The following is a 23,458-nucleotide window of genomic DNA, read 5'->3' as shown; positions in this document are numbered from 1 at the left end:
CATTCTCTCGCGGCGAACACCATAAGCACCAATTGTCTCCATACTGGCATCTTTCGTGCTGTACGGAGCACTTCTCGAACAAGTGCTAGCTCTCCGAGCTATTTGCTAGCATGAAGCAGTTATGCTACTATCGCCTGGGGGTTCTGAAGCAATCGATGGATACTCTTCCCCCCCACAGAAGGCTAAGGCCGTAGCACAGGGCGGTATCTCAGGGCCGTGCCTGACTCGGTGCCTCGTCGCAGTAGCAACGCGAGTAATACAGCTTGATGGAAAGCTGCTGCTAGCAGCGCACGTGCTCCCATAGCAATCTGCCGTCTTCCTCGCCAGCGTCAACTAACGCCGACGGCGGCTCAGGGTCGTCGTCCAGTGAGGGAGATCGCCATCACTATCGTAGCTTCGTGCGGAGGGAAATTCCACTTCATGACGAAAGACGTGTCGTTAGTTTGCCCAACGTGGTAGGCTTCGGTTCTTTCGTGTATCTGCTAACGAGTATCTGCCCGAGCTGAACAGAGCTGAAGAGAATCGACCTTGATGGCTTCTTGCTAAGAAAATTAGCGCATAGGGTCTTATCTTGGTGTTTCGTGATGTTCTGGGAGTTGCGGTTAGTAGCGGGACGCTGCTTTATCGTGTAATAGATAGCTGGTTTACATGATAAGGATGCGGCACTCCGCGTAGGTTGGAGAATTGACGGCGGAAATAATAGACCTTCAAGCGTCCTGCTGGCATACTACCTTATCGTGATGATAACTGATGATGATTTGCTAGAGTCTTTGCTTGAAGAGAAGAAGCTGTTGTGTGGTAGAAAATACTGTATTGGTGTAAGGTAGAGTTGTGAATTGGGAAGGCTGTGGGTTAGAGAAAAAAAAAATCGGTTGGGAAAGCGCAAAAAATGCACGTGAGAAAGCAAGATGTTCTTCGTTTTCCAGCAACTCCAACATCGCTTCAAGCCCAGGGATAAAGGCGAGGTCTTTTCCAAAAGATGTCGTCCGAGTCACTAAATGTCATTGCCCTCATCTCGGGGGGCAAAGACAGCTTCTTTAACCTGCTGCACTGCATCCGTCATGGGCATCGCATCATAGCCCTCGCAAACTTGTTTCCAGCAGCTGACGGCACAGACGACCATGCAGCAGACGTCCAGTTCATTGACCCGGCAGAGCAGCCAGTTTCTGCGGCTGCTGAAGATGGAAAAGCCATCGAGGAAGATCTCAACAGCTTCATGTATCAGACGGTTGGGCACGAGGTGATCCCGCTCTACGCGGCCGCAACTGGCCTGCCCCTCTATCGAATGCCTATCCGTGGCGCGGCGCTGCATCACGAACGGGATTATGATTATACGTCTCAGGAGCAGAAAGACGCTGCAGATAAGGCTGAAGAGACGGAGTCCATGCTGCTGCTGCTCAAGGCCATCAAGGCTCGTCACCCAGAAGCCAACGCTCTCTGCTCTGGCGCCATCTTATCGACTTACCAGCGGACACGGGTTGAATCTGTTGCGCTGAGACTCGGCCTCACGCCTCTGGCATATCTCTGGAAGTATCCTGTACTTCCATCCCCAGCAAACGAGGCTACGGATGATGCCCAGTTGTTGCGTGATATGGCTGCAGCTGGACTTGATGCGCGGATTATCAAGGTGGCAAGCGCTGGACTCGACCAAGGTCATCTGTGGCAGCGAGTATCAAGCGTCGAGGGAGTGAATCGAGTCAAGAGTGCTCTGAGGAAATTCGGTGCCGCTGAAGGTGCCGCACTCGGCGAGGGAGGGGAGTTCGAGACACTCGTCGTGGATGGGCCTTCTTGGTTGTTCAAGAAGAAGATTTCGGTCCCTGAAGAAGGGCGACGAGTCGTCAATGAAGGCGGGGGCTCAACTTGGTTGATGCTCCGGGGAGCCCAGCTTCAAGACAAACACACAGACGCCGATGATGCCGCGACCCCGGATTTCTCCATCAGGGTTCCCGACTTGCTGGACTCTAGATTCCAGACTGTCTTGGACACAGTTCTGAGCACAAGACCGATCGAGAATGGCGAGAGGGAAGCCTCAGGAAATTTGAAGCCACGGATGACTTTGGGAAATACACTTTCCACGACACCGGAAGGGGGCGATGATTTTCTGCGATGGTCTGTTTTGGCCGACCCTTCTACAGATCGCACTTCCATTGAAGCGGAAATGCAATCTGTCGTTAGCCAGATCGGAGGGCGCCTTTCCTCCTCATCCCTCGACGCAGCTCAAATCACCAACACCACGATCATCCTTCGAGACATGGCAGACTTTCCACGCATCAACGCAGAGTATGGCAAGCTCTTCAGAAGGCCAAATCCACCATCACGAGTTACCATCTCATGCGGCGATTTACTCCCACCGGGCTACAATGTCATGGTGTTCCTTACAATTCCGAAATCAGGGGCCAATACTTCCAGAAACGGGCTTCATGTTCAGTCCCGTTCGTACTGGGCGCCAGCAAATATCGGCCCGTACAGTCAGGCTATTGACGTTGCGGTGTCAGCCAAAGCAGAGTATACCGGTCTGCGAGCCATATATATTGCCGGCCAGATTCCCCTGATACCATCCTCGATGGCCTTGCCGCCTCAGTCTGACATCAATGCCGAAATGCAGATTGTGCTCTCTTTACAGCATCTCTGGCGAATTGGGCTTGAGATGAAAGTCCAGCTTTGGACCAGCGGCGTGGCCTACTTTTCCAGGTCGTCATCGGCTGATGAGATGAAGCACAAGGCAACGGCATCAGGCCTTGCGTGGAAATTGGCCCATGGATCGCCGGATGACGACGAGGATGATGAGAACGATGTGGATATCTGGGATCTGAAATACAACTATCAACACATGACTCTGGCGAGCGATCAGCAGAAAGATCGTGCACGATTGCCCGACTGGTCAGTTTTCACACTGAGACAGCAAAACGAGCCAGAGTCGTGCATTCCCCCTTTCTTCGCCGCTGAAGTGGAAGAACTTCCTCGGCAGGCTACGGTAGAGTGGCATGCGCATGTTGGCCTGTCGCAAATCGAAGAGGGCAGTGTGGAGATCATCTATCACCCAGAGACCACGTCGTCTTGCTGGAGGGCATGGCACGTCTTTGTCCGCACATCCAAAGCTACCCTGGTATACACAACTCTCGCTCGAGTCTCATCACTTGACCACGACATTGTCAGTTGGGACGCTCTGCAACAGGAACTCGCTGCCTCATACAAGAGCGCGGTCCGAGTCCTCGGGCTAGCCCCTCCAGCGCTGAATGCAACCCCTCACCTGGCCTACGCCGAGGTTGGCAGTGTGACAGCCCTGTGGCCGGAAGTCGGCGATGCTGGGCCGTCGGTGCCTTTTGCAACGATTCCGTGCCATACAATCTGGTCTGCGAAGGGGGAGAGGATAAAATGCGTGGCGATGTACAAGGCAACTCTTGGCCTACAGACGAAAGACTAGATGAAAGAAAAGGCATTGATTCCCAACGATTGCGCCGCCAATGGCTTTGGATGCTTGCTCGAGTCTCTCGTGAAGGGAGGGCACAGAGATCCCCGACGAGCCGATGACCGTGACCATACCATGGACCCACGACCTGTCAGACGATCTGGCGGCCAAGATTTGAATATGTGGGCAACACCAATGGTCCCTTGTGACCACTTTACTGAGAGTCTGGCTTCTGTCTGCCTCCCGATGGTGTTGGTATTTATCTGATTTGAGCCACGAAGCAGCAGTGATACGCAATGCATAGCAGCAGTGATACGCAATGCCTAGCAGCAGTGATACGCAATGCCTAGCATCACTATGACTGCGGACGCAAGGAAGGCAAGGCCGGAGCCAACAGTCGAGGTCGCAAGAACGTCTTCATTATCGAGACTGATATCAATATCGAGTTCGATGTCGGTTTGCTGCGTCGTCGTTCGACAAGCCTGTCAATGACGCAACCATGGCTGGATCGCGGCGCTGCGGATCTCGCTCGTCTAGTTGCCGGAGATGAAAAGTGGCCACTCACGAACTGCTGTGGCCTGTGGACGAACTGAACTAGCTGCTTCTATTAAATCAATCGCGGGAGCCGATTTGCTTGACTGAATATGAACCCTTCCCTTCCTGTTCCTCTCCAGCGGCTTGGACGCAATGCTTCCCTCTCCCGCCACATTTTGGCTCACTGCCGCCACTCTGACCTACGATCACGCAACCAAGCCTTAGTTTTAGAGGCTCTGCCCCCCCACAAGTGCTTGTGCTTGTGCTGGCAGCTTTGTGCTTGTGCCGGTTCTGGGGCTTAGTGCTGGACTCGTACTGCCGAGCAGGTGGTCAAGTGAGACGTGCACCCTGGTCGTGACCATGGGCTCTCGTCCTCCCTCGCAGACCAACGAGGCCGATGCTTCTGCCTCCGCCTCGTCGGTGGCATTGCCAAAGCGGACGCTGTCGAGGGCTGACCTGCAGCGCCGTCGATCGACAGATGCTCGGATAAATGACATTCTCGAGGTGAGACGCGGCCACCATCCTTGCGGTTGAGAGCTTGTGCTTAAAGGCTGGTATATCGTCGTGCGTGCTTCCCTGAAGTTTTGGTCCCGATTACCACCTGTTTCCCCGTCTTGAAAGGTTTTGGAGGGTCTTGGGATCAGGTACAATAAGGACTGCACTGCTCGCTGCGATTTCAGCCGTCGTGGGAGTACGAGAGAAAATAGGAGCTGTCGCTAACAGCAATCATGTCAATGACGCAGACGGCTTTACAACGGGCAGAAACCATGGATCCCGCGTCCTTGAGCCTCCTCCAGAAGAGCTCCTCCCACACTCGCTCCGCCGACGATGGAGCCTCCGGAATGCAGGGCTATCAGACGATACACAACGGCGACGCCAGCGATGCGCCCCGTCCGAGGCGAGTCTCGTACAGCGATACGGTGAAGAAGGTCGGCAGCCATCCGCGAAGCGAGAACCAGTCTCTGCGGCGGCGAAACAGAGCCTCGAGTTTGGGCGATACAGATACGCCATCGAAACCGAAAGCAAAAGCATCATGGGCGAAACAGGCCTTTCGCAAGTTTCACAGCCTAGAGCTGGAGAACAAGGGGAGCGTGGCCAGGGATCACCTGGCGCTCGGTATGTCGCATGCCTCACTGTGTCACAGCACCGCGTGCCTTTGGCGGAGTGGGCAGCTGGGCTGCATGTCTCGGGGAGGCATCAATTGGCTGACTCTCTCAATTTTCTCTCAGAGCGCACATTTCTAGCATGGTTAAGAACCTCTCTCGCCTTTGCGTCCATTGGCGTCGCCGTGACGCAGCTATTCCGCCTCCAGACCAGCGGCTCGGCCTCCGCCACCGAATTCGATCACACGAAGCTACAGAAGATGGGACGGCCATTGGGTGCGACATTCCTCGCCATCAGCATCGTGACCTTGCTTCTGGGCTGCAGACGATATTTCCACGCTCAGGAATGGATTCTGCAGGGCAAGTTTCCGGCAAGCCGAGGGACCATCATCATCATGTCATTGGTGGCGTTGGCGCTCATGATTTTGTCCTTGGTGGTGGTTATTGTCATACGGTAGCATTGTGTTGAGCAACGGATGGGGGTTACAGGCGTTTGATCTTTCAGACCTTTTGGTCATTTGTTGGATAGGAACACACCAGAGCTGGGCCATTGTATGATTGGAGATGGTACGGGCGTATAATGATCCTTGGACCTGAGGATATTGGACCTCTTCAGGGTAGGTAAATATTGGGATCTGCTTCGCATTTGCATAGATTGCGGGAATCTCGTCAACACTTACGGATGGTTTGTGATAAGGAAAGCGAGATAAATCAGGTGTCATTAGAGCAGCTGTGTCTCATCAATTGAGTTATATCAAACCTTGTGCGCTCTCGCATGGTGAAATGGTCAAGACATGATTTTTGGCTTATCGCTCAGAATGGACATTGTTAGCTTGGGTATGACATAGCTGTGATTTGGTGGGGTTGTTTGTCTGCTTTTCTGTCACCACCAAACCACCACATCTCATGTTGAGCCATTCCATCTCTCGTCAACGACTGTTGGCTGCCAGATTCTCAAAATGCCGCCCAGGGAACCAATAGACGTCCCCTCCTTTGCAGCCACTCAGATCGCCCTGCTAGACCAAGAGCTGCAAAGCGAGATCCAGGAAACGAGCAGCCTCATTGCCAACCACAGCCCCACGGGCCTCCAGCGCGCCGGCCTGGCCATCACAAACCTGACGACATCTTCGCAGAGGACAGGTCTAGGAGGCAAGACGGTGCTGGAGCTGGGACCGGACGGCGCGACCTCGAGCACGGGGGAGCTGCCCGAACACGGGATCCGGACGGGCGACATTGTGCTGGTTGCGGAACAGCCTGCGGGCAGCGCGAAGAAGAGGGAGGTGAAGGAGCTTGAGAGGAAGGGGGCGAGAGGGGTGGTGACGCGGGTGCAGAGGGCGGCGGTGAGCGTTGCGCTGGATGAGGGGAGGGATGAGGTTTCGTTTTCGGGGAGGGTTTGGATGGTGAAGCTGGCGGATGAGGTTACATATCGACGGTAGGGGACAATGCACACTGGTTTTGTCTTGTCGTCTGTGAGATGAGAGAGCCGGGATAATCTGGGAAAGATTTGAGGAAAGACCAAGCTGACGAGTGAGTGCAGGATGAACCAGACGATGGAGAAGCTGCAGAAGATGGGAGAGGCGGAGTACTCGAGCTTCATCAGGGTGTTGTTTGGGCTGTCGAGCCCTTCGCCGGTGCCAAAGGACTTGGCTGCGAGTGACGAGGTGGGAAATATCGAGTGGATCGATCCTACGCTGAATGATTCGCAAAAGGATGCCATTCGGTTTGCGCTGGCTTCGAGAGAGGTGGCTCTCATTCATGGACCTCCTGGGGTAACGTCGCCATAACACACGACCTTTGATCCTTCGCTGATCGAGATCCAGACAGGCAAAACCCATACGCTGATAGAGCTGATCCTGCAGATGATCAAGCGGGATCAGAGGATACTGGTCTGCGGCCCCTCCAACATTTCAGTCGACAACATTGTGGAGCGACTCGCTCCTCACAAAGTTCCCATTCTTCGCTTGGGGCATCCCGCTCGGCTTCTGCCTTCGGTTCTGAACCACTCTCTAGACGTTCTTACACAGACCTCAGAGGCCGGAGCGATAGTCAAAGATGTCCGCGCTGAGATGGACGCAAAGCAGGCGTCCATCAAAAAGACCAAGAGCGGCAAGGAGCGGAAAGCCATCTACGCTGACTTGAAAGAGTTACGCAAGGAGTACCGCGAAAGGGAGAGGAGATGCGTCAGCAATCTTGTCGGCGGCAGCAAGGTCGTTCTCGCAACGCTTCACGGAGCGGGAGGCTATCAGCTGAGGAACGAAGAGTTCGACGTGGTCATCATCGACGAGGCGAGCCAGGCGCTGGAGGCGCAGTGCTGGGTGCCGCTGCTGTCGGCGAAGAAGGCCGTCTGTGCCGGAGACCATCTGCAGCTGCCGCCGACAATCAAGTCCCTCAACTCAAAGGTCAAGGCGACGAGCAAAGGCGCAGATGGCGACGCGGCAGCGCCGGTCATCAAGGGCATGACCCTCGAGACGACGCTCTTTGACCGGCTCCTGGCTCTCCACGGGCCGTCCATCAAGCGCATGCTCACGATTCAATACAGAATGCACGAAAAGATTATGCGCTTCCCGTCGGACGAACTCTACGACTCGAGACTCACAGCGGCCGACGCGGTAAAAGCACGACTGCTCAAGGACCTGGACTACGACGTCGAGAGTAACGAGGACACGACGGAGCCCGTCATCTTCATCGATACCCAGGGAGGCGATTTCCCGGAGCGCAACGAGGACGACGACAAGGAGAATCCGAAAAGGGGCAGCCTGCACGGGGAGAGCAAGAGCAACGAGATGGAGGCGGCGCTGGTGCGCTTGCACGTGAAGCAGCTCGTCGCAGCCGGCGTTCGACCCGAGGATATCGCCGTCGTTACCCCCTACAATGCACAGGTTCGTTTTACGTTTCCCCTTGGGGAGGTCTAACTTTGAGTTACCAAACTCCCCCCCCTTTCATCTTTTCACGAAGACCGAGAAGCGGAGAGAGTAAGAAGAACAAAACGACTGATTGGACACATTTGTCGCTGACTGGCGAGAGAAATCATAGCTTGCTGCGCTCGCCTCGCTCAAGGAAAAGTTCCCCGGCATTGAGCTCGGCAGTGTGGACGGCTTTCAGGGGCGCGAGAAGGAGGCTGTGATTGTGAGCCTCGTGCGCAGCAATCCCGATGGCGAAGTGGGCTTCCTGGGCGAGAAGAGGCGACTTAACGGTAGGTCGAGTTCTCGCGTCAAACAAGGGCGGTCTACCGTTCTTGTTCGCTTATCATTCCATTTGCCTTCCTTCTTTCATTCCTTTCACGTCCATATCCCGGGTTATTGGAACATCAAGCCCACAGACGAGGCACGGGGGCATCTCGATACTAACCTTGCTTGCAGTCGCCATGACTCGTCCCAAACGGTCGTTAACCGTCATTGGAGACTCCGAGACGGTCAAGAAGTGAGTCCTGTTGCATTCGGTCCTGCTGCTTTACGGCATTAAAAGAAGAGACATGCTGACGAGTTTTCTTTTCTTTTTTCAGGGGGAGCAAATTTCTAAAGAAGTGGATGGAGTTTCTGGAAGAGCACGCTGATCTTCGGTATCCTGATGTTGCAGAGGTTAACCGAGAGTGAAGCGAAGAGCTAGACTATTTCTTACACCCGTTTGCAGGAAATACGAAAACAGGGACAGGATATGATGATGCCCTCGACAGTCCGCGGAACCGGGACTCTATATGGGCACCTCGTCCCAAGTCATGGGCTCGGCTTGTACTCGGGTGAGCAATATCGATACGGTTCCCCAAGCATAAAGGAAAAGCTCTGTCGGTGTATCAAAATGGGCAATTACCTTAGGTATTAGACCGAGTCACATTGGACAAACAGCGCGGTGGTTACATTTAGATATGGATTTAAATGAGAGTTGATAGTTGAACGTGACTCATTTTGTTTGCCATACGACGGGGTAGTGTTTCCGACGGGCCTCTGGGGGCTTGTTTGCTTGTCAAAACTTGGGACTGCTTCAGAGCACCTAGGTAGGCAATTTTCATCCGAACATCCGGGGCTCTGTGTAACCGTGCACGACCGTTGCGACAGCGGTAGCTGGCCATCCTCCGTCCACCGAAGGTCATGCCGAGCAAGGATCGGAGCCTCTGGAGATGATGCCGGCCAGCAAATGTAGGTGCTGATGGTACCGAGATGCCAGACCAGGGGAGCAGAGCAGGCTCTTGGTAAATCACACATGAGCGACTTGTTTTTTTTTCTGACGACATCTACCTAGTGTCTGCTGGCAATTGTTCTCTCGACAATCGCGCGAACCACTCCGAAAGCTGGTTGACATGTCGTGTGGGCTGGCAGCGGCGTCCTCTAATAAGCACGGGCAGAAACAGCCCTGCCGGCCCGTCGATGTCAAACGGAGCGACTGCGGTAATAGGAGCGGCAATGACGATAAAGTAGTGGCGTTTGCCAGCAACTGTGACGAACATGTCAACAAAGATTCACGTCGGCGTCTCGACTAGCCTCTAGTCAGAACATGGCCGCCGCGTGGTCGGTGGGAAGGGCACGGCCCTCTCCCTTGCATTCCTTCTAGAAGAGAAGCTCCAAGGGACGCGGATCTGCGCATGAACCACCACGCATCAACCGGCCCCTGGCCCGGATCTCCAAGACGGCCTCAAACGATTGGACGACGCAACCAGTGCAACAGGGCTGGCCGCCAACACTCGCGCTTTTATGCTTTGCATACGGAGAAGAGCTAAGTCGGATAAAGGCCCCCCGGCTCGAATGGCCGCATGACGGAGGAAAACAGGAAAGATTGGGGAGGAGGGAAAAAAGGAATTCCTGGTGAAGAAAAAAAAAAAAAAGGCAAAAAGCAAAGAGGAAACGAAATGAAGAGTGGCTGAGAAAACGGCGCCGGGGGGCATGATGCGATGCCAAGCATTTGCTGAGTTGTCTTGTCTGGAACCGCCAGACTAGGAATGAGTCCAATCCCACCACTCTTTTTAGTTTGCGCCAGGCATGGGGTCGGACCAGGGGCCTCCCGCCGTCCCTGGGCTGTCTCTAGTCCCTCTGGTCCCTCTGGACCCTTTGTTGGTTCCTCTGGTCTCTCGGAAGGACTCTTTCTGAATGAAATTCTCACACAAAGTTGCTCCAATGGCTCCATACCGAGCACACAGCGGCCGAATGTTTCTGGAGCCGCTCTGACCAGAGCCTCAAAGAATGGATAGACGCCCGTCTGGCAGCTAGGCATGCATCTGGCGCGGTGGCGCGGTCCATATTGTCAGTTGTCACATTACCCTGGCGGCAATTTGCGAGTTGGCCTGCTTTGATTAACACCAGACGTCTGCTGTGTTTCGCTGTCCGCTGTTCGGAGGTAGCAGCAGTACCTGTCGCCAGCGCGGAGTTAGCNGTCCACTTGGAAGACACACTACAAACCAGTTAGCAATTCTAATCCCTTCCCCAGGAAGCAAGGCAAAAAAAAAAAAAAAAAAAAAAAAAAAAAAGAGAGAGAGAGAGAGAGAGAGAGAGAGAGAGAGAGAGAGAACTGTAGGCCCGGAATCATCTGCAGTTGGCTGTAGTCATCATACCTGTAGGCTGTAGGGCCGAGTCTGGCTGATTGCATACAGGCAGGCACCTGGCAGTGAGTAGCAGGCGAGGCAGGTCATCACACATGGTCTTGGTACAGTAGTGGAGTTACAGAGCATGCGCAGGTAACTCTCCGTACGTGATACGTGTAGCAGAATGCTCACCTCGGATTAGCAGCCCGGTGGTAATAACGAAGGACGGAGGTGAAATTGACGGCGGAGTTTGAAAAGCTTGAAGGCATTCAGGGTCTGACTTCTCTTGCAGACGGAGATTCTCTGCGCCGATTTGTCATCCCCTCAGGTCAAGGTCAAAGCTGTCGTGAGGGTTCTGGGCAGGTGCAGACTCGATGATGGCTGGCCCCTTCCGTGGTGATGGCAAGGCATCGAGGGAAGGTATCGATGTGATTCACGCCTCAGGCAGGAAGTGATGGCGATAACTTCAACTCGAAACATTGAAGGTCGCAGCACACGGAATACCTCAATCTGCCCAAATTACTCGCCTCGACTGCGCCATCGAACCGCCGACATGAGCCTCGCTGATCCTCGTCTCTCATCTCCATTTCCCCTCGCCGCCCTCATTTCTCGCCTGTCAGTACTATACAGAACAGGCATGATTGTGCTCGTATCTCGTGCTCTTGATTCTCCCGATTCCCGTCCTCTATGTATTTCTGACAAGCCACAACGCAGGCAGAACCACTGGCAGCGTCGTCATTAGCTTCGAGAAATCAATAGGCGTTCAAATGACTGCGGTCCCGTCGGCTTCAGCCGCATTACTAGTCCTTGTAACTACTGGGGCGACTAACTTCAAGTTGCTGGAACAGCTATTTCTCATCAGTTGACACCAGGCCTTGGTGCTGCTTCGTGCGAACAACTAACGGACCGCCAGTGCTGTCTATTGGAAACCGGAAACCGGGCATCTTGTCTTGTCTCGTCGCTTACGATTACGAATACTTCCTTCATGCTTGAACAAGCCTACAAGCACTAATACTGCTCGTACAGGTTGTTGTTGGGCTAGAGCAAGGATTCCTGGCGCTTGTATTTCGTACAGCTCACCAGCACACCAAGTATCGCCGCTCCAGGCTCCGCACCGAATCTGCACCCGCCGAGAAGCCCCCTTTCTTCGTGGTCGGAGTGCGGTCCATTCCCGAGCCCCATAGACCATCCCCTGCGAGAGAACGTGGCCGGCATCTCTTGGCGGAGAGCCCTGCTGGGCGAAATGCACCCTCGGAGAATCGCGAGTCGCTGCGACCTGGAGCTGCTGCGGCCATCAACATTCGGCCAGTCGACGAGGATGTGCCCGCCGTCATCGATATGCAGTCGTATGGTCTCGGCCGTGGAAGGACAACGCTTGCCGGCCATTGATTCGCCTGCTGCGCCTGCACTCGTACGTGTACGAGAACGTTCTGTGCCCGCTCGGTTGCTCCGTTGAAGCACAAATGCACAATCCACGGCAGAGGGGGGAGGGGGTGCCTGGGGATCGCTGCTTTATCATCCTTGGACTCCGGTGAGAGCCGTATTTCCACGCACGCGACTCTCGTTTGTGTGTGTGCTCCGTACGAGTACTCCGTAAAGTACGATACGTTCGAGCCATGTATTACAAACAGCGCCCGCGTTTCCAGCAACCTCAACCGCAGTGCCCTGTCCTTTCTGGGCTGGGTACACTGGATACTGCCAGCAATCTAGACGGGCCCTGGTGCGGAATTGTCACCCCGGTCCTCCGTCAAGGAAGCAAAGCGGCCGTCCTGCCACCGGTCTTCCGTACTCCATACGCTTCATATCTCTCGAGTGGTTCTTTCACGACGAATAGCGGCGTTTCTGACCTGCCCTTCCTGGGCGTTTCAAGCTATGTACTGTATGCACCTCGGCTGCCTCGATCCCAATCCCTCGCTAGCCTGGCTGCAGCTTGGGGCCATCTGGGGGGGTTCCGTTAAAATACGGCCAGGGCGCCATCGTGTTTCATCCTCCGTCTCCCCAAGGCCTATTACACAAAGGAATTCACTCGCCCCGGCCGTGGCCGCGAGCAATCGATCTCATCGCTGCTGCTGCTTCTGCTCCAGACAAACCGCCTCGTGCTACCTCGACTTTGCAACTTTCTTATAGCGACTGGCCCGGCGCCGTTTGGCCACATCGCATTGACGTTATTTCGTGTCTCTCGTTTCGACTGTGATATTCCCTTTTTATAATTCGCTGCCTGCTGCTGCTGCTTCTTCCCGCCCCGCGGTTGACACGCCCCCCCNCAACCCCCCCCCCCCCCCCCCCCAAGGAACGCTTCGACAAACGCCTGGGCCAAGTTTTCTCTGATCACAGCGCCATAGCCTGTTATTCGAGATTGGACGATCTGACAACCGAGGACTGCGAACGGCCTCTGCTTGCCCCGATGTGATCAGCCAGCCTCACCGTCGCCAGACCTGTCAAATACATGAACAGAAGATCCGGAAACCGAAGCTCTATTCACCAACTGGCCCGAGGGTTCCGTTCTAGGCGAACGGATTCAAACAAACCCAGAAGAGAACGAACTCTTGGGAGTCCAGGGTTGCCTGCAGCCGTTGAACCCTGTCATCGTCATCCGTGCTTCCTCTCCCAGAAGGCTGTCGACACTCACCCAACTTTCTTTGATTTACCATTCCAAAAAAAGATCTACTCAATCCATTCCTTCTCTCCTTTGTCCTTTCTTTTCTTTTTCTTGATTTTCTTCTTGAATGTCATCTTTGCCAACGTCCAAAAAAATTCAAGGATGCACCGATCATCTACATCACCACTCTCTCCGCAAGACATGCCCCGGTCATCAAGCGCCGCCGCCGTCAACAACATGTCTAGAGTGCGCTCTCCGACTGCTCCCAGGATAAATCGGGACCAGATCTCAGGCCCAATTCCCATTACAGATGCCTTGGACAAGGAGCTGTCCATTCGACCGCGGGAAACTGGATTCACTGGGCATATGCCGCAGCCCGCCAATACAACGAAAACCTCAATGGATGCCTCTCGGCCATCGGGGGAATTTTCCCGCCGCCGCATTTCGTTAACGCCCATGCGATCCAGGTCAGTTCTGCGAACTGCATTCAGCAAGATATTTGGACGCAAAAAGGTGGCTCGGCCTATGACTGGACTGGCCTCTGTTGGCTCGGAGGAGGATGTGTCGGACCAGCGTTATAATGTAAGTGCCGCCGAAAGGATCATAAGCGAATCGCCGCTGGCCATGTACTGATGATGCAGGCAAAACAGGCTCATCCGAGCAGCCCTACTCCTGCCCAGAACCCACTTCCAAATATGTCCGAATCCCTTCCTGTTTCTGAATATGACCGAGCCTTGCGGTCGCATTCCGTTGGTCCCGAAGACGTAATGGCCATCCAGACTGCGCGCAGCTCCGTCAACGCAGACTCCAGCGGCCACCAGAGGAGGCGAGCGGGAACAGGCAGTGATGCCCATCCGGCCAGTGCACGCTGGGTGAAGCCGACGACGGGATTGACTCCGCGCCCTGCCAGCACCCAGGATTGGGGCAGCAGGGTGGTTGATGAGAGCCACGACCCAGAGGAGATTGGCCGCGCAATCACCACCGGCCTGAAGCGTCGGTCGAGGAGCTTGTCGTTTATCCCCTTGATCGAAACTACTCCGACGCCAAGCATCACACGCCGCCGCAGCGACGAGATCCCTCGTGGATGGCGGGAAAGCTACGAGGAACCCACGTCCCCGATATCCTCGATTGGGGCAGGTGGCGAGGATGGTGCCACCTTTATCAGCGACAGATCAGACGAGGAGACCAAGTCCGACGATGAACGGCAGGGTGAGATTGATTCTCCCGTAAAACCATTCGAGTTCAGCAACATGCCTTACATGACGGAGTTTGCCGGCGGCGCGAGTATGAAGATCACGGACGCTGTTGGCCTCGAGACCCGGATTGGCCAGGTCGAGAATCGTCTTAGCCTGGTAGAAGGCATCCTGACGCATGCTCGCCAAGGGACTCCCCTGACTGGCCTGGGCGACGATGCCTCTGAACGACTGGCACCTCCCATGCCCGCATGGTCGTCTACCTTCCCAACAGCGGCTCGACCCTCTTCTCATTCCTCTGCTCAGTTTTCTGGAACATCCAGGCTGTCGTTTGGCGAGGTACCCATCTATGCGCGATCAGCAAGCCAACAAGCTACGAAACACTCGGCCTTTGCTCCCCCGGAGCGAACGGCGCTTGCGTCTAGTCTCCCTACCCTTTCCAAATCGCTGCCCACTGGATCATTCATCATGGATCACGAGACCTACAATACAATCTTGACGACAATGGAGAACGATCGAGCTGCTCGAATAGCATTGGAGGCGCAGGTAAGGGAGCTCAGTCGCCAAGTTAGCCGTCTCTCCAGAAACTTGCCCTCCGCCTGCGCGGCACCAACCCAAGCCGGAGCTGGGCAGACATCGGTTCTCGACTTTGCGGATGCCAAAAATCTCGGCACGAGCGACAAGAAGGATCACAACGAAGACTCTGGCATTGGCACCGAAGCCGGCGACAGAGAGTACCCAGAATCGTTTGCTACGTTAAACGACGAGAGCCACAACCCGAGCCGCTACAGGGAGGAAGCAGAGGCATCTTTGAGCCGGCCCACTACGACATTGTCGCTCTCCAAGCTGACCATGCTTGGTGACGTGGGATATCCGGCGTCCCAGCAAGCCTTATCGCAGGCAGTCTAGATGGAGCAGAACCCTGGCTCTTGACTGAAGGTGCGGAAGCAAACAGGCACAAAAAAATAACCAAAAGACGAGGAGCGGCATTTGATGACTTTCGGCAATTACTAGCGCTGTATTGCTTGTGTATTATACCCCATTCATACGATATTGTAATATCGTCTGAAGTTTTTCTTTTGTTCATACCGTCCTGTCGGTTGGGAGGCGCTGGTGAAGTGGACAATCATGATTTCTAGGCAAGAGGACTTGGGTTTCCGGTACCAAGGCTTGATAGAAGACAAGAGGGCTAGCTATAGAGCATATTCAGATGACATGCTAGAGAGGATGCCTCGAAGAATTAGAAGGAAAGCTTGAATTTTGAAAGCAGGTGTAACGTTGATACGGTAATGGTGAGAGTTCTATAAAGGGGGGGGGGGAGTGAACAACCAGTTGACATGGTGCCAGTCATGCCATGTCGAGTTGAGGTATTGATATACTAACATGCCGTGCTCTATCGTGCCTTTGAACGCCAGAAGAATACTGTCAAGAATGCCTGCCCATACGACAATCTCTTGTTTTGAGCTTCTACCTTCTTTTACCCTCTCACACAAGTTCCGACCGATTTTCCAAAGATTTCCCGTCTAGCACGACGCAAGCTCATCCCCTAATCCCCCAGCTACCAACCAAGGCCATCGACTTTTCATTCCCCGGGGCAAGACGCTCGTCCTCGAGCGTATCGGCGAGGCACGTCCACGGATCTCGGCCCCCTCCCCACTTGAGCAGCCTCTCCTTGAGGCGCTCCCCGTTGTCGCGACCGACGGCGGCGCCGTCCTGGCCGGCGCGGAAGACGACGCGCCAGACGCGCTCGGCGAGCACGCGGTCGAAGAGGTAGCTGTAGTAGGTGCTCCCGTAGCTGTGCAGGTGGCCAAAGAAGCCCTGCCAGCGCGTCTGGGGCGGGTCGTGCGGCCCGTGGGCGAAGCGGCGCTGGATGTCGTGGAAGGTGGCGGTCGAGTCGAAGGACGGGTCGGCGACGTCGGGCGCGTGGTACGCCTGGTCGACCATGGCGAGCAGGATCTGGTGCTCCGTGTCGATGCCCTCGAAGCGCTTGGAGACGCGCATGCGCTCGGCCACGAGCTCGTACGGCAGCGGCTTGTCCGTCTTCCAGTGGCGCGCGAAGAGCGACAGCACCGTGCGGTCGACGGCGAAGTGCTCCATGAGCGTCGACGGCAGCTCGGCAAAGTCCGTGGCGCAGCGCGTGCCCGAGACGTTCTGGAACGAGGTGCGGGCGAGGATGGAGTGGATGGCGTGGCCCATCTCGTGGAAGAGCGTCTCGACCGAGTAGAGCGACAGCAGCGCGGGCTCCCGGGCGTTGTCGTTCTTGGGGAAATCGCACACCAGGGCGATGGTGGGCAGCTGCTTCAGGCTGCCGTCTCGCGAGGACGTCTCCATGCCGTCGTTGGCGGCCTGCTCGGCGGACTCGAACGCCGGCATGTCGGGGCCGTTGAGGTCGGCGCCAACCTCGTCGATTTCGTCCGGCAGGATCTCGCGGGAGCACCGGACGGTGAAGTGCGCCGGGTTGGGCGACTTTTGCGGCCGGTAGAAGAGATCGCAGTACAGAACGGCTACTTGGCCGCCGTTATCGGACACGACGTCGAGCCGCTTGACGTCGGGATGCCAGGTTTCGCCTGGCAACGTCTCGCGCGGGACCAGACGAATGCCGTAGAGACGATCGAAGAGACGCGACAGGCCCTGGATGACGGTGCCGACAGAGAAGTACGCCGTCAAGTGGTCGTCAAACCGAACTCGCGACCGCATCTCGGCCCGGATCTTCTCCATGTAAAAGTCCCTGTCCCACGCCTGCAGAGCGGCGTCTTGCATGGCCAGCCTCTCGCGCTTCTTCTGCGTCAGCTCGTTCAGTTCCTGCTGGATGATGGGGGCGTTGTGGTGTCTCAGGGCAAGTAGAAACTGCATGACTGAAGCTGGCGACTTCGCCATCATGCGGTCCTTGAGCGCCATGTGCCCGTGGCTCTCGAAGCCGGCGAGATTGGCCAGCTCTGCTCGGAGCTTGAGCATCGTCTCCAGGAGCCTAATGGTCCGACTGGATGCTGTCCGCTGGGCGAGGTAGATTTCCTTCCGGGTCTCCTCGTCGTAGACGCTCTGCAAGGCGGCGGCGGCCTCGGAGCCGGTCGTGGGGATGGTGATGTTGGACCGGATCTTGAGCTGCGCCGCGAGCCCCGGGTACAAGCCGTAGAAGCGATGAGCCGGCAGCGTCACCTCCTTGCGCTCCGGCTCCATGCCCTGGACAAACGCCGAGCCGACATCGCTGATGCGTGACGACAGCTCGACGAACCTGTCGCGGGCCGCCTTGGGCAGGTTGACGGCGGACTTCATGAAGTCGAGCTTGAGCAGCTCCGCCACGGTCCTCTCCTCCTCGGACCAGGTCGCCGTGACCTCGGGCCGGGACATGGCCTCGCCCAGCTGGTCGCTCAGCCCCGTCATGGTGTTGAGCTGGTTCATGTACTGGTACACCATGGACCAGGCATCGGCCGCAGCCTGCTGGAAGCGCACGTCCGGGTGCGTCATACGCACAAAGTCGGACATGTCGAGGACGCGGCACAGCAAATCGCTCAGCCGGTCGAGGTCCCGGATCAGGCGCTGGTACTCGTGAGTCGTCGAAGCAGCGAGCATCCGGTGGACGATCCTCGTCGCCCTCTGCAGGCTCTTCTGCGCGAAAATGAGGAAGCCATCAGGGCTGGTCAGGTAGCGGTTCTTGAACAGGCCCTGGCTCTTTTTGAGGCTGAAGTTGGCAAACGGTCGGCTGGACGGGGCGTCGAACAGCTCGCGGAGAAGGGCATCGTCGTGTCGAGGGCTTGTGAAGTGGTCAATCGGCAGCTTTGCAGAGTCTGATACGGCGGCAGCGGCATCGTTGATGGCGGCGGCAGCGGTTGATTCCCATCGAACGTGGCCCGGCCTGGGCTTGATCACGCGACGACAGCATCGGGCGCAGACCCGGAGGCGGGAACCCCCGGAGTTGAGCATTGCTGGTGTTGTTGGCTGTAGAGGAAGAGGAAGAAAGTGGCGGCATGCGGAGAACTGGGCGTCCTCACACGGCAGCTCGTGGGCTTCATGTGCGGCGTACAAGCAGCTGCATCCGGAGGCGTGACAACGAGGCAGAAAAATTGCAGTTGTGAACCGAAGTTCGGAGCTGTGAGATAAGGTTACTATAGCAGTACCTCGAAAAATTACCCGCGAGATGCCGAAAGCCAATCAGCATCGAAGTGATACAGACGGCATCAAGTCTGATTACTTGGATGAGTTCTACACGTGAGGAAAATGTGTGTATTTTCAACTGGTTGGCATTCTTCAAAGATTTTCTCTAATATTACAGAGGCATTCTTTGTCGTGTATTATTTACTGTTGGTGATGCTGTAGACACAAGCTAAGCCCCTCACACAATGCTCTTGAAAGAAGCACCTCCACTTATAGGCTCAAAGTGTCTCCCGCCCTTTCAAGACCAACTGTTCGGCCAAAGCAGCTTGCGCTTTAACCACTTGATGATAGATATAGCAATTGTAGGATGATACTCAGCTTCGTCAAGGAGCGGCACTGGATAGGGTCAAGTTGAAGACCTCTGCCGGACATTGTTCATCAGACTGAGAGAGCGTCTTGGTATTGACAATCTACTTTACCTCGTCTCCTCTCAACTTGCCGTATTCTTTCAAATCTCGAGATAGTATAGCTTTATTATATCCAAAACTGTCAAGATACCTTATGTAGGAATATTCTTTTATAATTGCTGCCCACTGCATATCCTCCTATCGGTGTCGTGCCCAGCAGCAAACCTCCCCAATCCGGCAGCTAAAGCCGCCCGGGGCCGGAATTTCTCCAGCGCCGCCTCAGTCGGAATAGTGCGGGATCCCAGCAAGATTGAACCATGCATGAGCCTTTTCAAAAAAATAACATCATCGAACTTCCCTCTACTTCCCTGAGCCGGCTTCGCTCTCACCCAATTCGCCTGCATCATGGCCGCGAGAGTGCTCCTGCAGCGGGTAGGCAAAAGCCCCGATCCAAACATGCTCCCACTCGAGGAGATGGCGAACTGTAGCTAATTGAGTCTTTCGAATCTTGTTGTTACAGCGCTCCTTTGCGCCGCTGGCCGCAGCCGCCCTGGGTGGAATTGCTTTTTCGCCGGCCGTCGTCTTTGCTGAGGGTCCCAAGGTTCGTCAGGCCCTGTCCTCTCCTTCTCTCCTCTTTGGTGATATTCTTTTTGTCGTCCTACAGCTTCTGACGGAGCCCAATGAGCAGAGAAAGCCCATCTACGATGACGCCGAGACCTTTTCTCCCCAGCCCGCAGCGCCCTCGCTGCCCTCACTACCGGCCATCCTCCCCAGCAAGCCCACAACCGACGACGACAACAAAGCCGCCGACCACGAGCACTCCCCGACCCCGACAGACCGCCTGGCGGTGCAGATCGGCCGCGCGCGCCTGTTCCTCTACGACATCGCCGTCGCCGCCGAGAACAAGGTCAACCAGACGATGGACTCGGCCTTTGACCTCGAGCAGTCCTTCACCCGCACAATCGCCTCGCTGGCGCCCCCGCGCGAGAGCGGCGAGAAGCTCATGCCCGGCGCAATCTACGTCCTCGTTGCCGCCATGGCCGGCAGCATCGTGACCCGCAACCGCAACGTCGTCCTGCGCGCCACCGTGCCCTTTGCCCTCGGCGTCGGCGCCGGCTGGACCGTCCTACCCATCACCATGCGCAACGTGTCCGACCTCGCGTGGAAGTACGAGCAAAAGTTCCCGGCCGTGGCCGAGTCACACGTCAAGCTGCGCGAGGGCATCCAGAGGGGCATCCACTTTGCAAAGGTCCACAAGGATGTGGGCGTGCAGTATGTTGACGACAAGGTGACGAATGTGCGGGAGGCGGTTGAGAATTGGGTTGCGCAGGGGAAATAAAATACGAGGGAGGGAGGAGTTGAGACAAGGTCGAAAAAAAAGACGGCTGTGTGATTCTTAAACAAAAAAGCGACTGTACCATACATAGAGATTTTTCCTTTATAACATGTTCTACATATTTCATTTTGTTCTTGCGAGAGCTTTCAACGTGGTTCGAGACAATGCTGAAAGAGGCGGAAGAGAGAGGGACCAAAGCCTGCATGAGAAATGTGTAATAAATCGGTAACATACCATTCATGTTCTTCAAAACTCGTTCATACCTATGCCAAAATGCCTCTTCCACCCTTCCGGATAGTTGCTAATACTAATGAAATGTCTAATGTGTGCCGTGGGATGCCACGCGCAGGGCGTCCCTCATGCTGCGTTAATTTCAAACCCTGCCGCCCCTTTTCGAGCCCTCTCGGATAGCCAGTGATATATCCTTAACCCATCTATCTTTACTCTTCCAAGAATCACCTCTCTTCACCCAACGGAAGCAATAGGCAATGGTTCGGATTCCGACTGTGCTGGAGCTGTTGTTCGCTCAGATAATGCCTTCTTCTGTTGCGTTTTAGCCCTCGCCTGTCCCATTTGTCCGCCGGCAGCCAATGCAGCAGCGTTTGATTTACCCCTTTTCGACTGTTTCGCCGGCGGCTTATCGAGCCCCCGCCTGACGTCCGCTTCTCGGGCCTGCTCCATGAACTCTTCATAGCCCAGCATCCGGCAAACATCCGCGTAGCTCTTGCTCTGGGTCAAGGGCTGGTGTAGCCCGGCTTTCCCAGGGACCATCTGCGCAAGGAGATACTTCGTGTTGCCGAACCGGTTCTCGACGTCCATGGCCGTCTTGACGTACTCCTTGACAACTTCCTCCCAAGGGGCAAGGCCGCCCTCCGCCTCGGTCCTGAAGCAGCTGGGATTCTTCTCAGCAGCCGTGGCAATCATGGCACCGTCCGCGCCAAACTCCTTTGCTAGCCTTAACCCTTCGTCCTTGGATTCTACATCGCCGTTCATCAGGCAGGCCACGCCAGCCTCGCGGCAAATGTCTGCAATCATGCGAAGCTGGCCACGGATGGCACGCTCGCGGGGCCGCATCGGCGTCGTTCGGCAATGGACCGTGAGTCCCGTGATGCCCGTTGCGACGAGTCTCCTGACGAGGGCTTCCGTCTCGGCCGGTGTTTCGAGAATGCGAATCTTGACGCTGATGCCGATCTCGAATTCAGGCACAATGTGTTTGACCAGATTTTCCAGGATAGCACATAACTTGTCCGGGGTCCGCAGGAGCGCAGCGCCCATGCCGCCGCTTGTGCTGAAGGGCTTCGGGCAGCCGGCGTTGACATCTATGCCGGCAACATCTGCCGCGACCAGCCTTGCGGCTTCCAGCGCGCGATCCGGATCTGCCGTTCCGATCTGGAAGATGAGCTTGTCCTTCTCCTTCTCCGGGTGGGTTGCGTAGATGATGTTTTCCTTTGCATCCGGCGGCGGCTCTTTCTGGCCGTGAGAGGCCACTCGGAACCACTCGACCGTCCGTGTGGCTTCGTTGTACCGCCTCGTGGTTCCAATCATTGCTCGGTCAACCGTCTCGGGGCCTAGAACATTGAGATCTCGTCAGTAACACCATTCAATATTCTGAAGAAAGACTTTCCTGTCCACTCACCCCACACGAGGTCAGCGCCGTACTTGAGCGCCACCAGCCGAGAGGGAAGTTCGCCCGAGCGAACCATTGGCGCAAGCACCACCTTGCCGCGGTAATCGACGCCTCGGCGAGGAATAGAGACCATCTTGACCTCGGAAGCCATGATTCTGTGCAGCAGCCTGAACATGCCACTCTGGCGCAAGACGCTACATGCTCTTGTTGGTGGAATGACGAGAATGTGAGTAGAGAAGGTGGGATGCCATCGCGAACGAAATTCAAAGTAGCGCTTATCGGCGGTATCGCTTATCGATAGCGGCGTCCCCCAAGTCGTCGAAAACTGGGGCGCTTCTCCGAGGTGGATCCGAGATTCGGGGCCGAAATCTTGAAACTCGTTGCTCCGCCTCGACTTTTCGCTCGGCGCATCCGTGTGTGTCGCCTTTCAGCCACCTGGGCCTGACGTGTCTCGCGCGGATTTTGTGGGAATGAGGCGAGGGCCAACGCTGAGAAGATGCAATTGCAACAGCGTTGCGATACCCTGGAATGCGCAAATCACCACGCAGCAACGAAGGGAATGCGCTTAATCTTAAGCCTAGCAGATAGACAGGGCTACGAGAGCTATCACGCAGAAAAGGGCAGGCCCATGGGTAGAGGCATATCGGCTAAAGTGCCATTGATGTGGCCTGCAATATAAGAGAAATTGAGGTCGCGTGACAGTCAATATACCTAGGTAGGTAGCAAACGCAGAGTTGATTATGGCGGGGCTTGTAGGTAGATTTGCTGTAGGTTGAATGAGATGGTGTAGGAAAAGCATCAGAGAGACAAGCAGCGACTCTGATAGGCTGCCGTCTGTTTTGTCTTAGACGCACGTGAAGAATCGAGGAGGAAGCAGAGGAGTAACGAGCAATTCCATCAGGCATGGAGGGCAATTGGTAGAATGGGCTCAAGGCTGGGCCTGGACTATAAAACGAGGCTGCAGAGATTCTAATTCAAGCATAGTATTCCCTGACGAAAATACGATGTGTGTTTGGTTCCGAGAACGGGGTGCATACGAAGTACGAGGCGCTAGGTGCCTCGTACTTTGACTTTGTTCGTGATGCATGCGAGGCTGCGTCTATTTTTGTCACTGATTGGGGGACTTGGGGACCTGTGGCTGCCGAGGAGGCGTGCTCTAGTCTCGGGTATCAAGCCGCGTTTACGAGGCAGACGATGCAGTGCAAAGACTTTAGAGCCCTTTCTTTGTTACTGTCTTGGTCCTGTTGGAGGGGGGTGGTACGATTTCTTCGTGTTTGCTCCCAGATGAAGATGATGCTCTTGATTCGCTCCTAGTTGCCGCCCACTCTGGATGAAGAGGGCTGTACTATTCGCCAGATCCAATGAACCTGTCTCGATGATTTGACCTTGTCTCTCTCTTTTCCCTGGGGAGCGGGCGTCTTGGAGCGCAACTAACGACAAGTATGTTATTCAATGGTTGCCATGGTCTGATTCAGGCCGTCGAAACATTGGAGCTGTGCAATTAGAGGGAATATCTCGGCTCATTCCTAGCTGCCCTTTGTGGGTTACTAGTAGTGTCCAGATACGTAGGCGACAAAGCCTCGTGCAAGAAGGGTAAAATAGAATATTATGCTTTGATCATTTCAAGGGGAGAGAGGAAAGCCAGGGAA

At 55.4% G+C, this 23,458-nt stretch overlaps 9 protein-coding genes across 9 annotated transcripts; 6 read left to right on the top strand and 3 right to left on the bottom strand.

Annotated features, from left to right (window-relative positions):
- Nucleotides 1–979: 979 nt before the first annotated feature.
- Nucleotides 980–3,424, top strand: CCMA1212_001647 (Diphthine-ammonia ligase; the record flags this gene model as incomplete). Its single annotated transcript, XM_073699065.1, has 1 exon — nt 980–3,424. One exon carries the CDS (start codon nt 980–982, stop codon nt 3,422–3,424), a length of 2,445 nt encoding a protein of 814 aa, XP_073561831.1.
- Nucleotides 3,425–4,170: 746 nt separating this feature from the next.
- Nucleotides 4,171–4,440, bottom strand: CCMA1212_001646 (uncharacterized protein; the record flags this gene model as incomplete). The annotated part of the gene is made up of 1 exon (XM_073699064.1): nt 4,171–4,440. One exon carries the CDS (start codon nt 4,438–4,440, stop codon nt 4,171–4,173), a length of 270 nt encoding a protein of 89 aa, XP_073561832.1.
- On the top strand, nt 4,270–5,504 carry CCMA1212_001645 (uncharacterized protein; the record flags this gene model as incomplete). Its single annotated transcript, XM_073699063.1, has 3 exons — nt 4,270–4,447; nt 4,687–5,059; nt 5,173–5,504. The coding sequence occupies exons 1-3, from the start codon at nt 4,304–4,306 to the stop codon at nt 5,502–5,504; spliced, it is 849 nt and encodes a 282-aa protein (XP_073561829.1). The 5' UTR covers nt 4,270–4,303.
- Nucleotides 5,505–6,005: 501 nt separating this feature from the next.
- On the top strand, nt 6,006–8,639 carry CCMA1212_001644 (DNA polymerase alpha-associated DNA helicase A; the record flags this gene model as incomplete). The annotated part of the gene is made up of 6 exons (XM_073699062.1): nt 6,006–6,478; nt 6,584–6,815; nt 6,867–7,925; nt 8,080–8,239; nt 8,406–8,466; nt 8,549–8,639. 6 exons carry the CDS (start codon nt 6,006–6,008, stop codon nt 8,637–8,639), a joined length of 2,076 nt encoding a protein of 691 aa, XP_073561830.1.
- Nucleotides 8,640–11,108: 2,469 nt separating this feature from the next.
- Nucleotides 11,109–11,944, top strand: CCMA1212_001643 (uncharacterized protein; the record flags this gene model as incomplete). Its single annotated transcript, XM_073699061.1, has 2 exons — nt 11,109–11,244; nt 11,631–11,944. 2 exons carry the CDS (start codon nt 11,109–11,111, stop codon nt 11,942–11,944), a joined length of 450 nt encoding a protein of 149 aa, XP_073561835.1.
- Nucleotides 11,945–13,315: 1,371 nt separating this feature from the next.
- CCMA1212_001642 (uncharacterized protein) lies at nt 13,316–15,256 on the top strand (the record flags this gene model as incomplete). Its single annotated transcript, XM_073699060.1, has 2 exons — nt 13,316–13,736; nt 13,805–15,256. Exons 1-2 carry the CDS (start codon nt 13,317–13,319, stop codon nt 15,254–15,256), a joined length of 1,872 nt encoding a protein of 623 aa, XP_073561836.1. The 5' UTR covers nt 13,316.
- A 630-nt stretch (nt 15,257–15,886) lies between these two features.
- On the bottom strand, nt 15,887–18,268 carry CCMA1212_001641 (Mitochondrial intermediate peptidase; the record flags this gene model as incomplete). The annotated part of the gene is made up of 1 exon (XM_073699059.1): nt 15,887–18,268. The coding sequence occupies one exon, from the start codon at nt 18,266–18,268 to the stop codon at nt 15,887–15,889; it is 2,382 nt and encodes a 793-aa protein (XP_073561833.1).
- A 983-nt stretch (nt 18,269–19,251) lies between these two features.
- CCMA1212_001640 (MICOS subunit MIC26) lies at nt 19,252–20,185 on the top strand (the record flags this gene model as incomplete). Its single annotated transcript, XM_073699058.1, has 2 exons — nt 19,252–19,278; nt 19,367–20,185. 2 exons carry the CDS (start codon nt 19,252–19,254, stop codon nt 20,183–20,185), a joined length of 846 nt encoding a protein of 281 aa, XP_073561834.1.
- A 462-nt stretch (nt 20,186–20,647) lies between these two features.
- On the bottom strand, nt 20,648–21,960 carry CCMA1212_001639 (tRNA-dihydrouridine; the record flags this gene model as incomplete). Its single annotated transcript, XM_073699057.1, has 2 exons — nt 20,648–21,750; nt 21,819–21,960. 2 exons carry the CDS (start codon nt 21,958–21,960, stop codon nt 20,648–20,650), a joined length of 1,245 nt encoding a protein of 414 aa, XP_073562229.1.
- Between the last annotated feature and the right edge of the window lie 1,498 nt (nt 21,961–23,458).

This window comes from Trichoderma ghanense (assembly GCF_004382785.1).
Source record: "Trichoderma ghanense strain CCMA-1212 chromosome Unknown scaffold_1, whole genome shotgun sequence".
NCBI lineage: Eukaryota > Fungi > Ascomycota > Sordariomycetes > Hypocreales > Hypocreaceae > Trichoderma > Trichoderma ghanense.
This window is presented reverse-complemented; position numbering and strand designations above follow the sequence as displayed.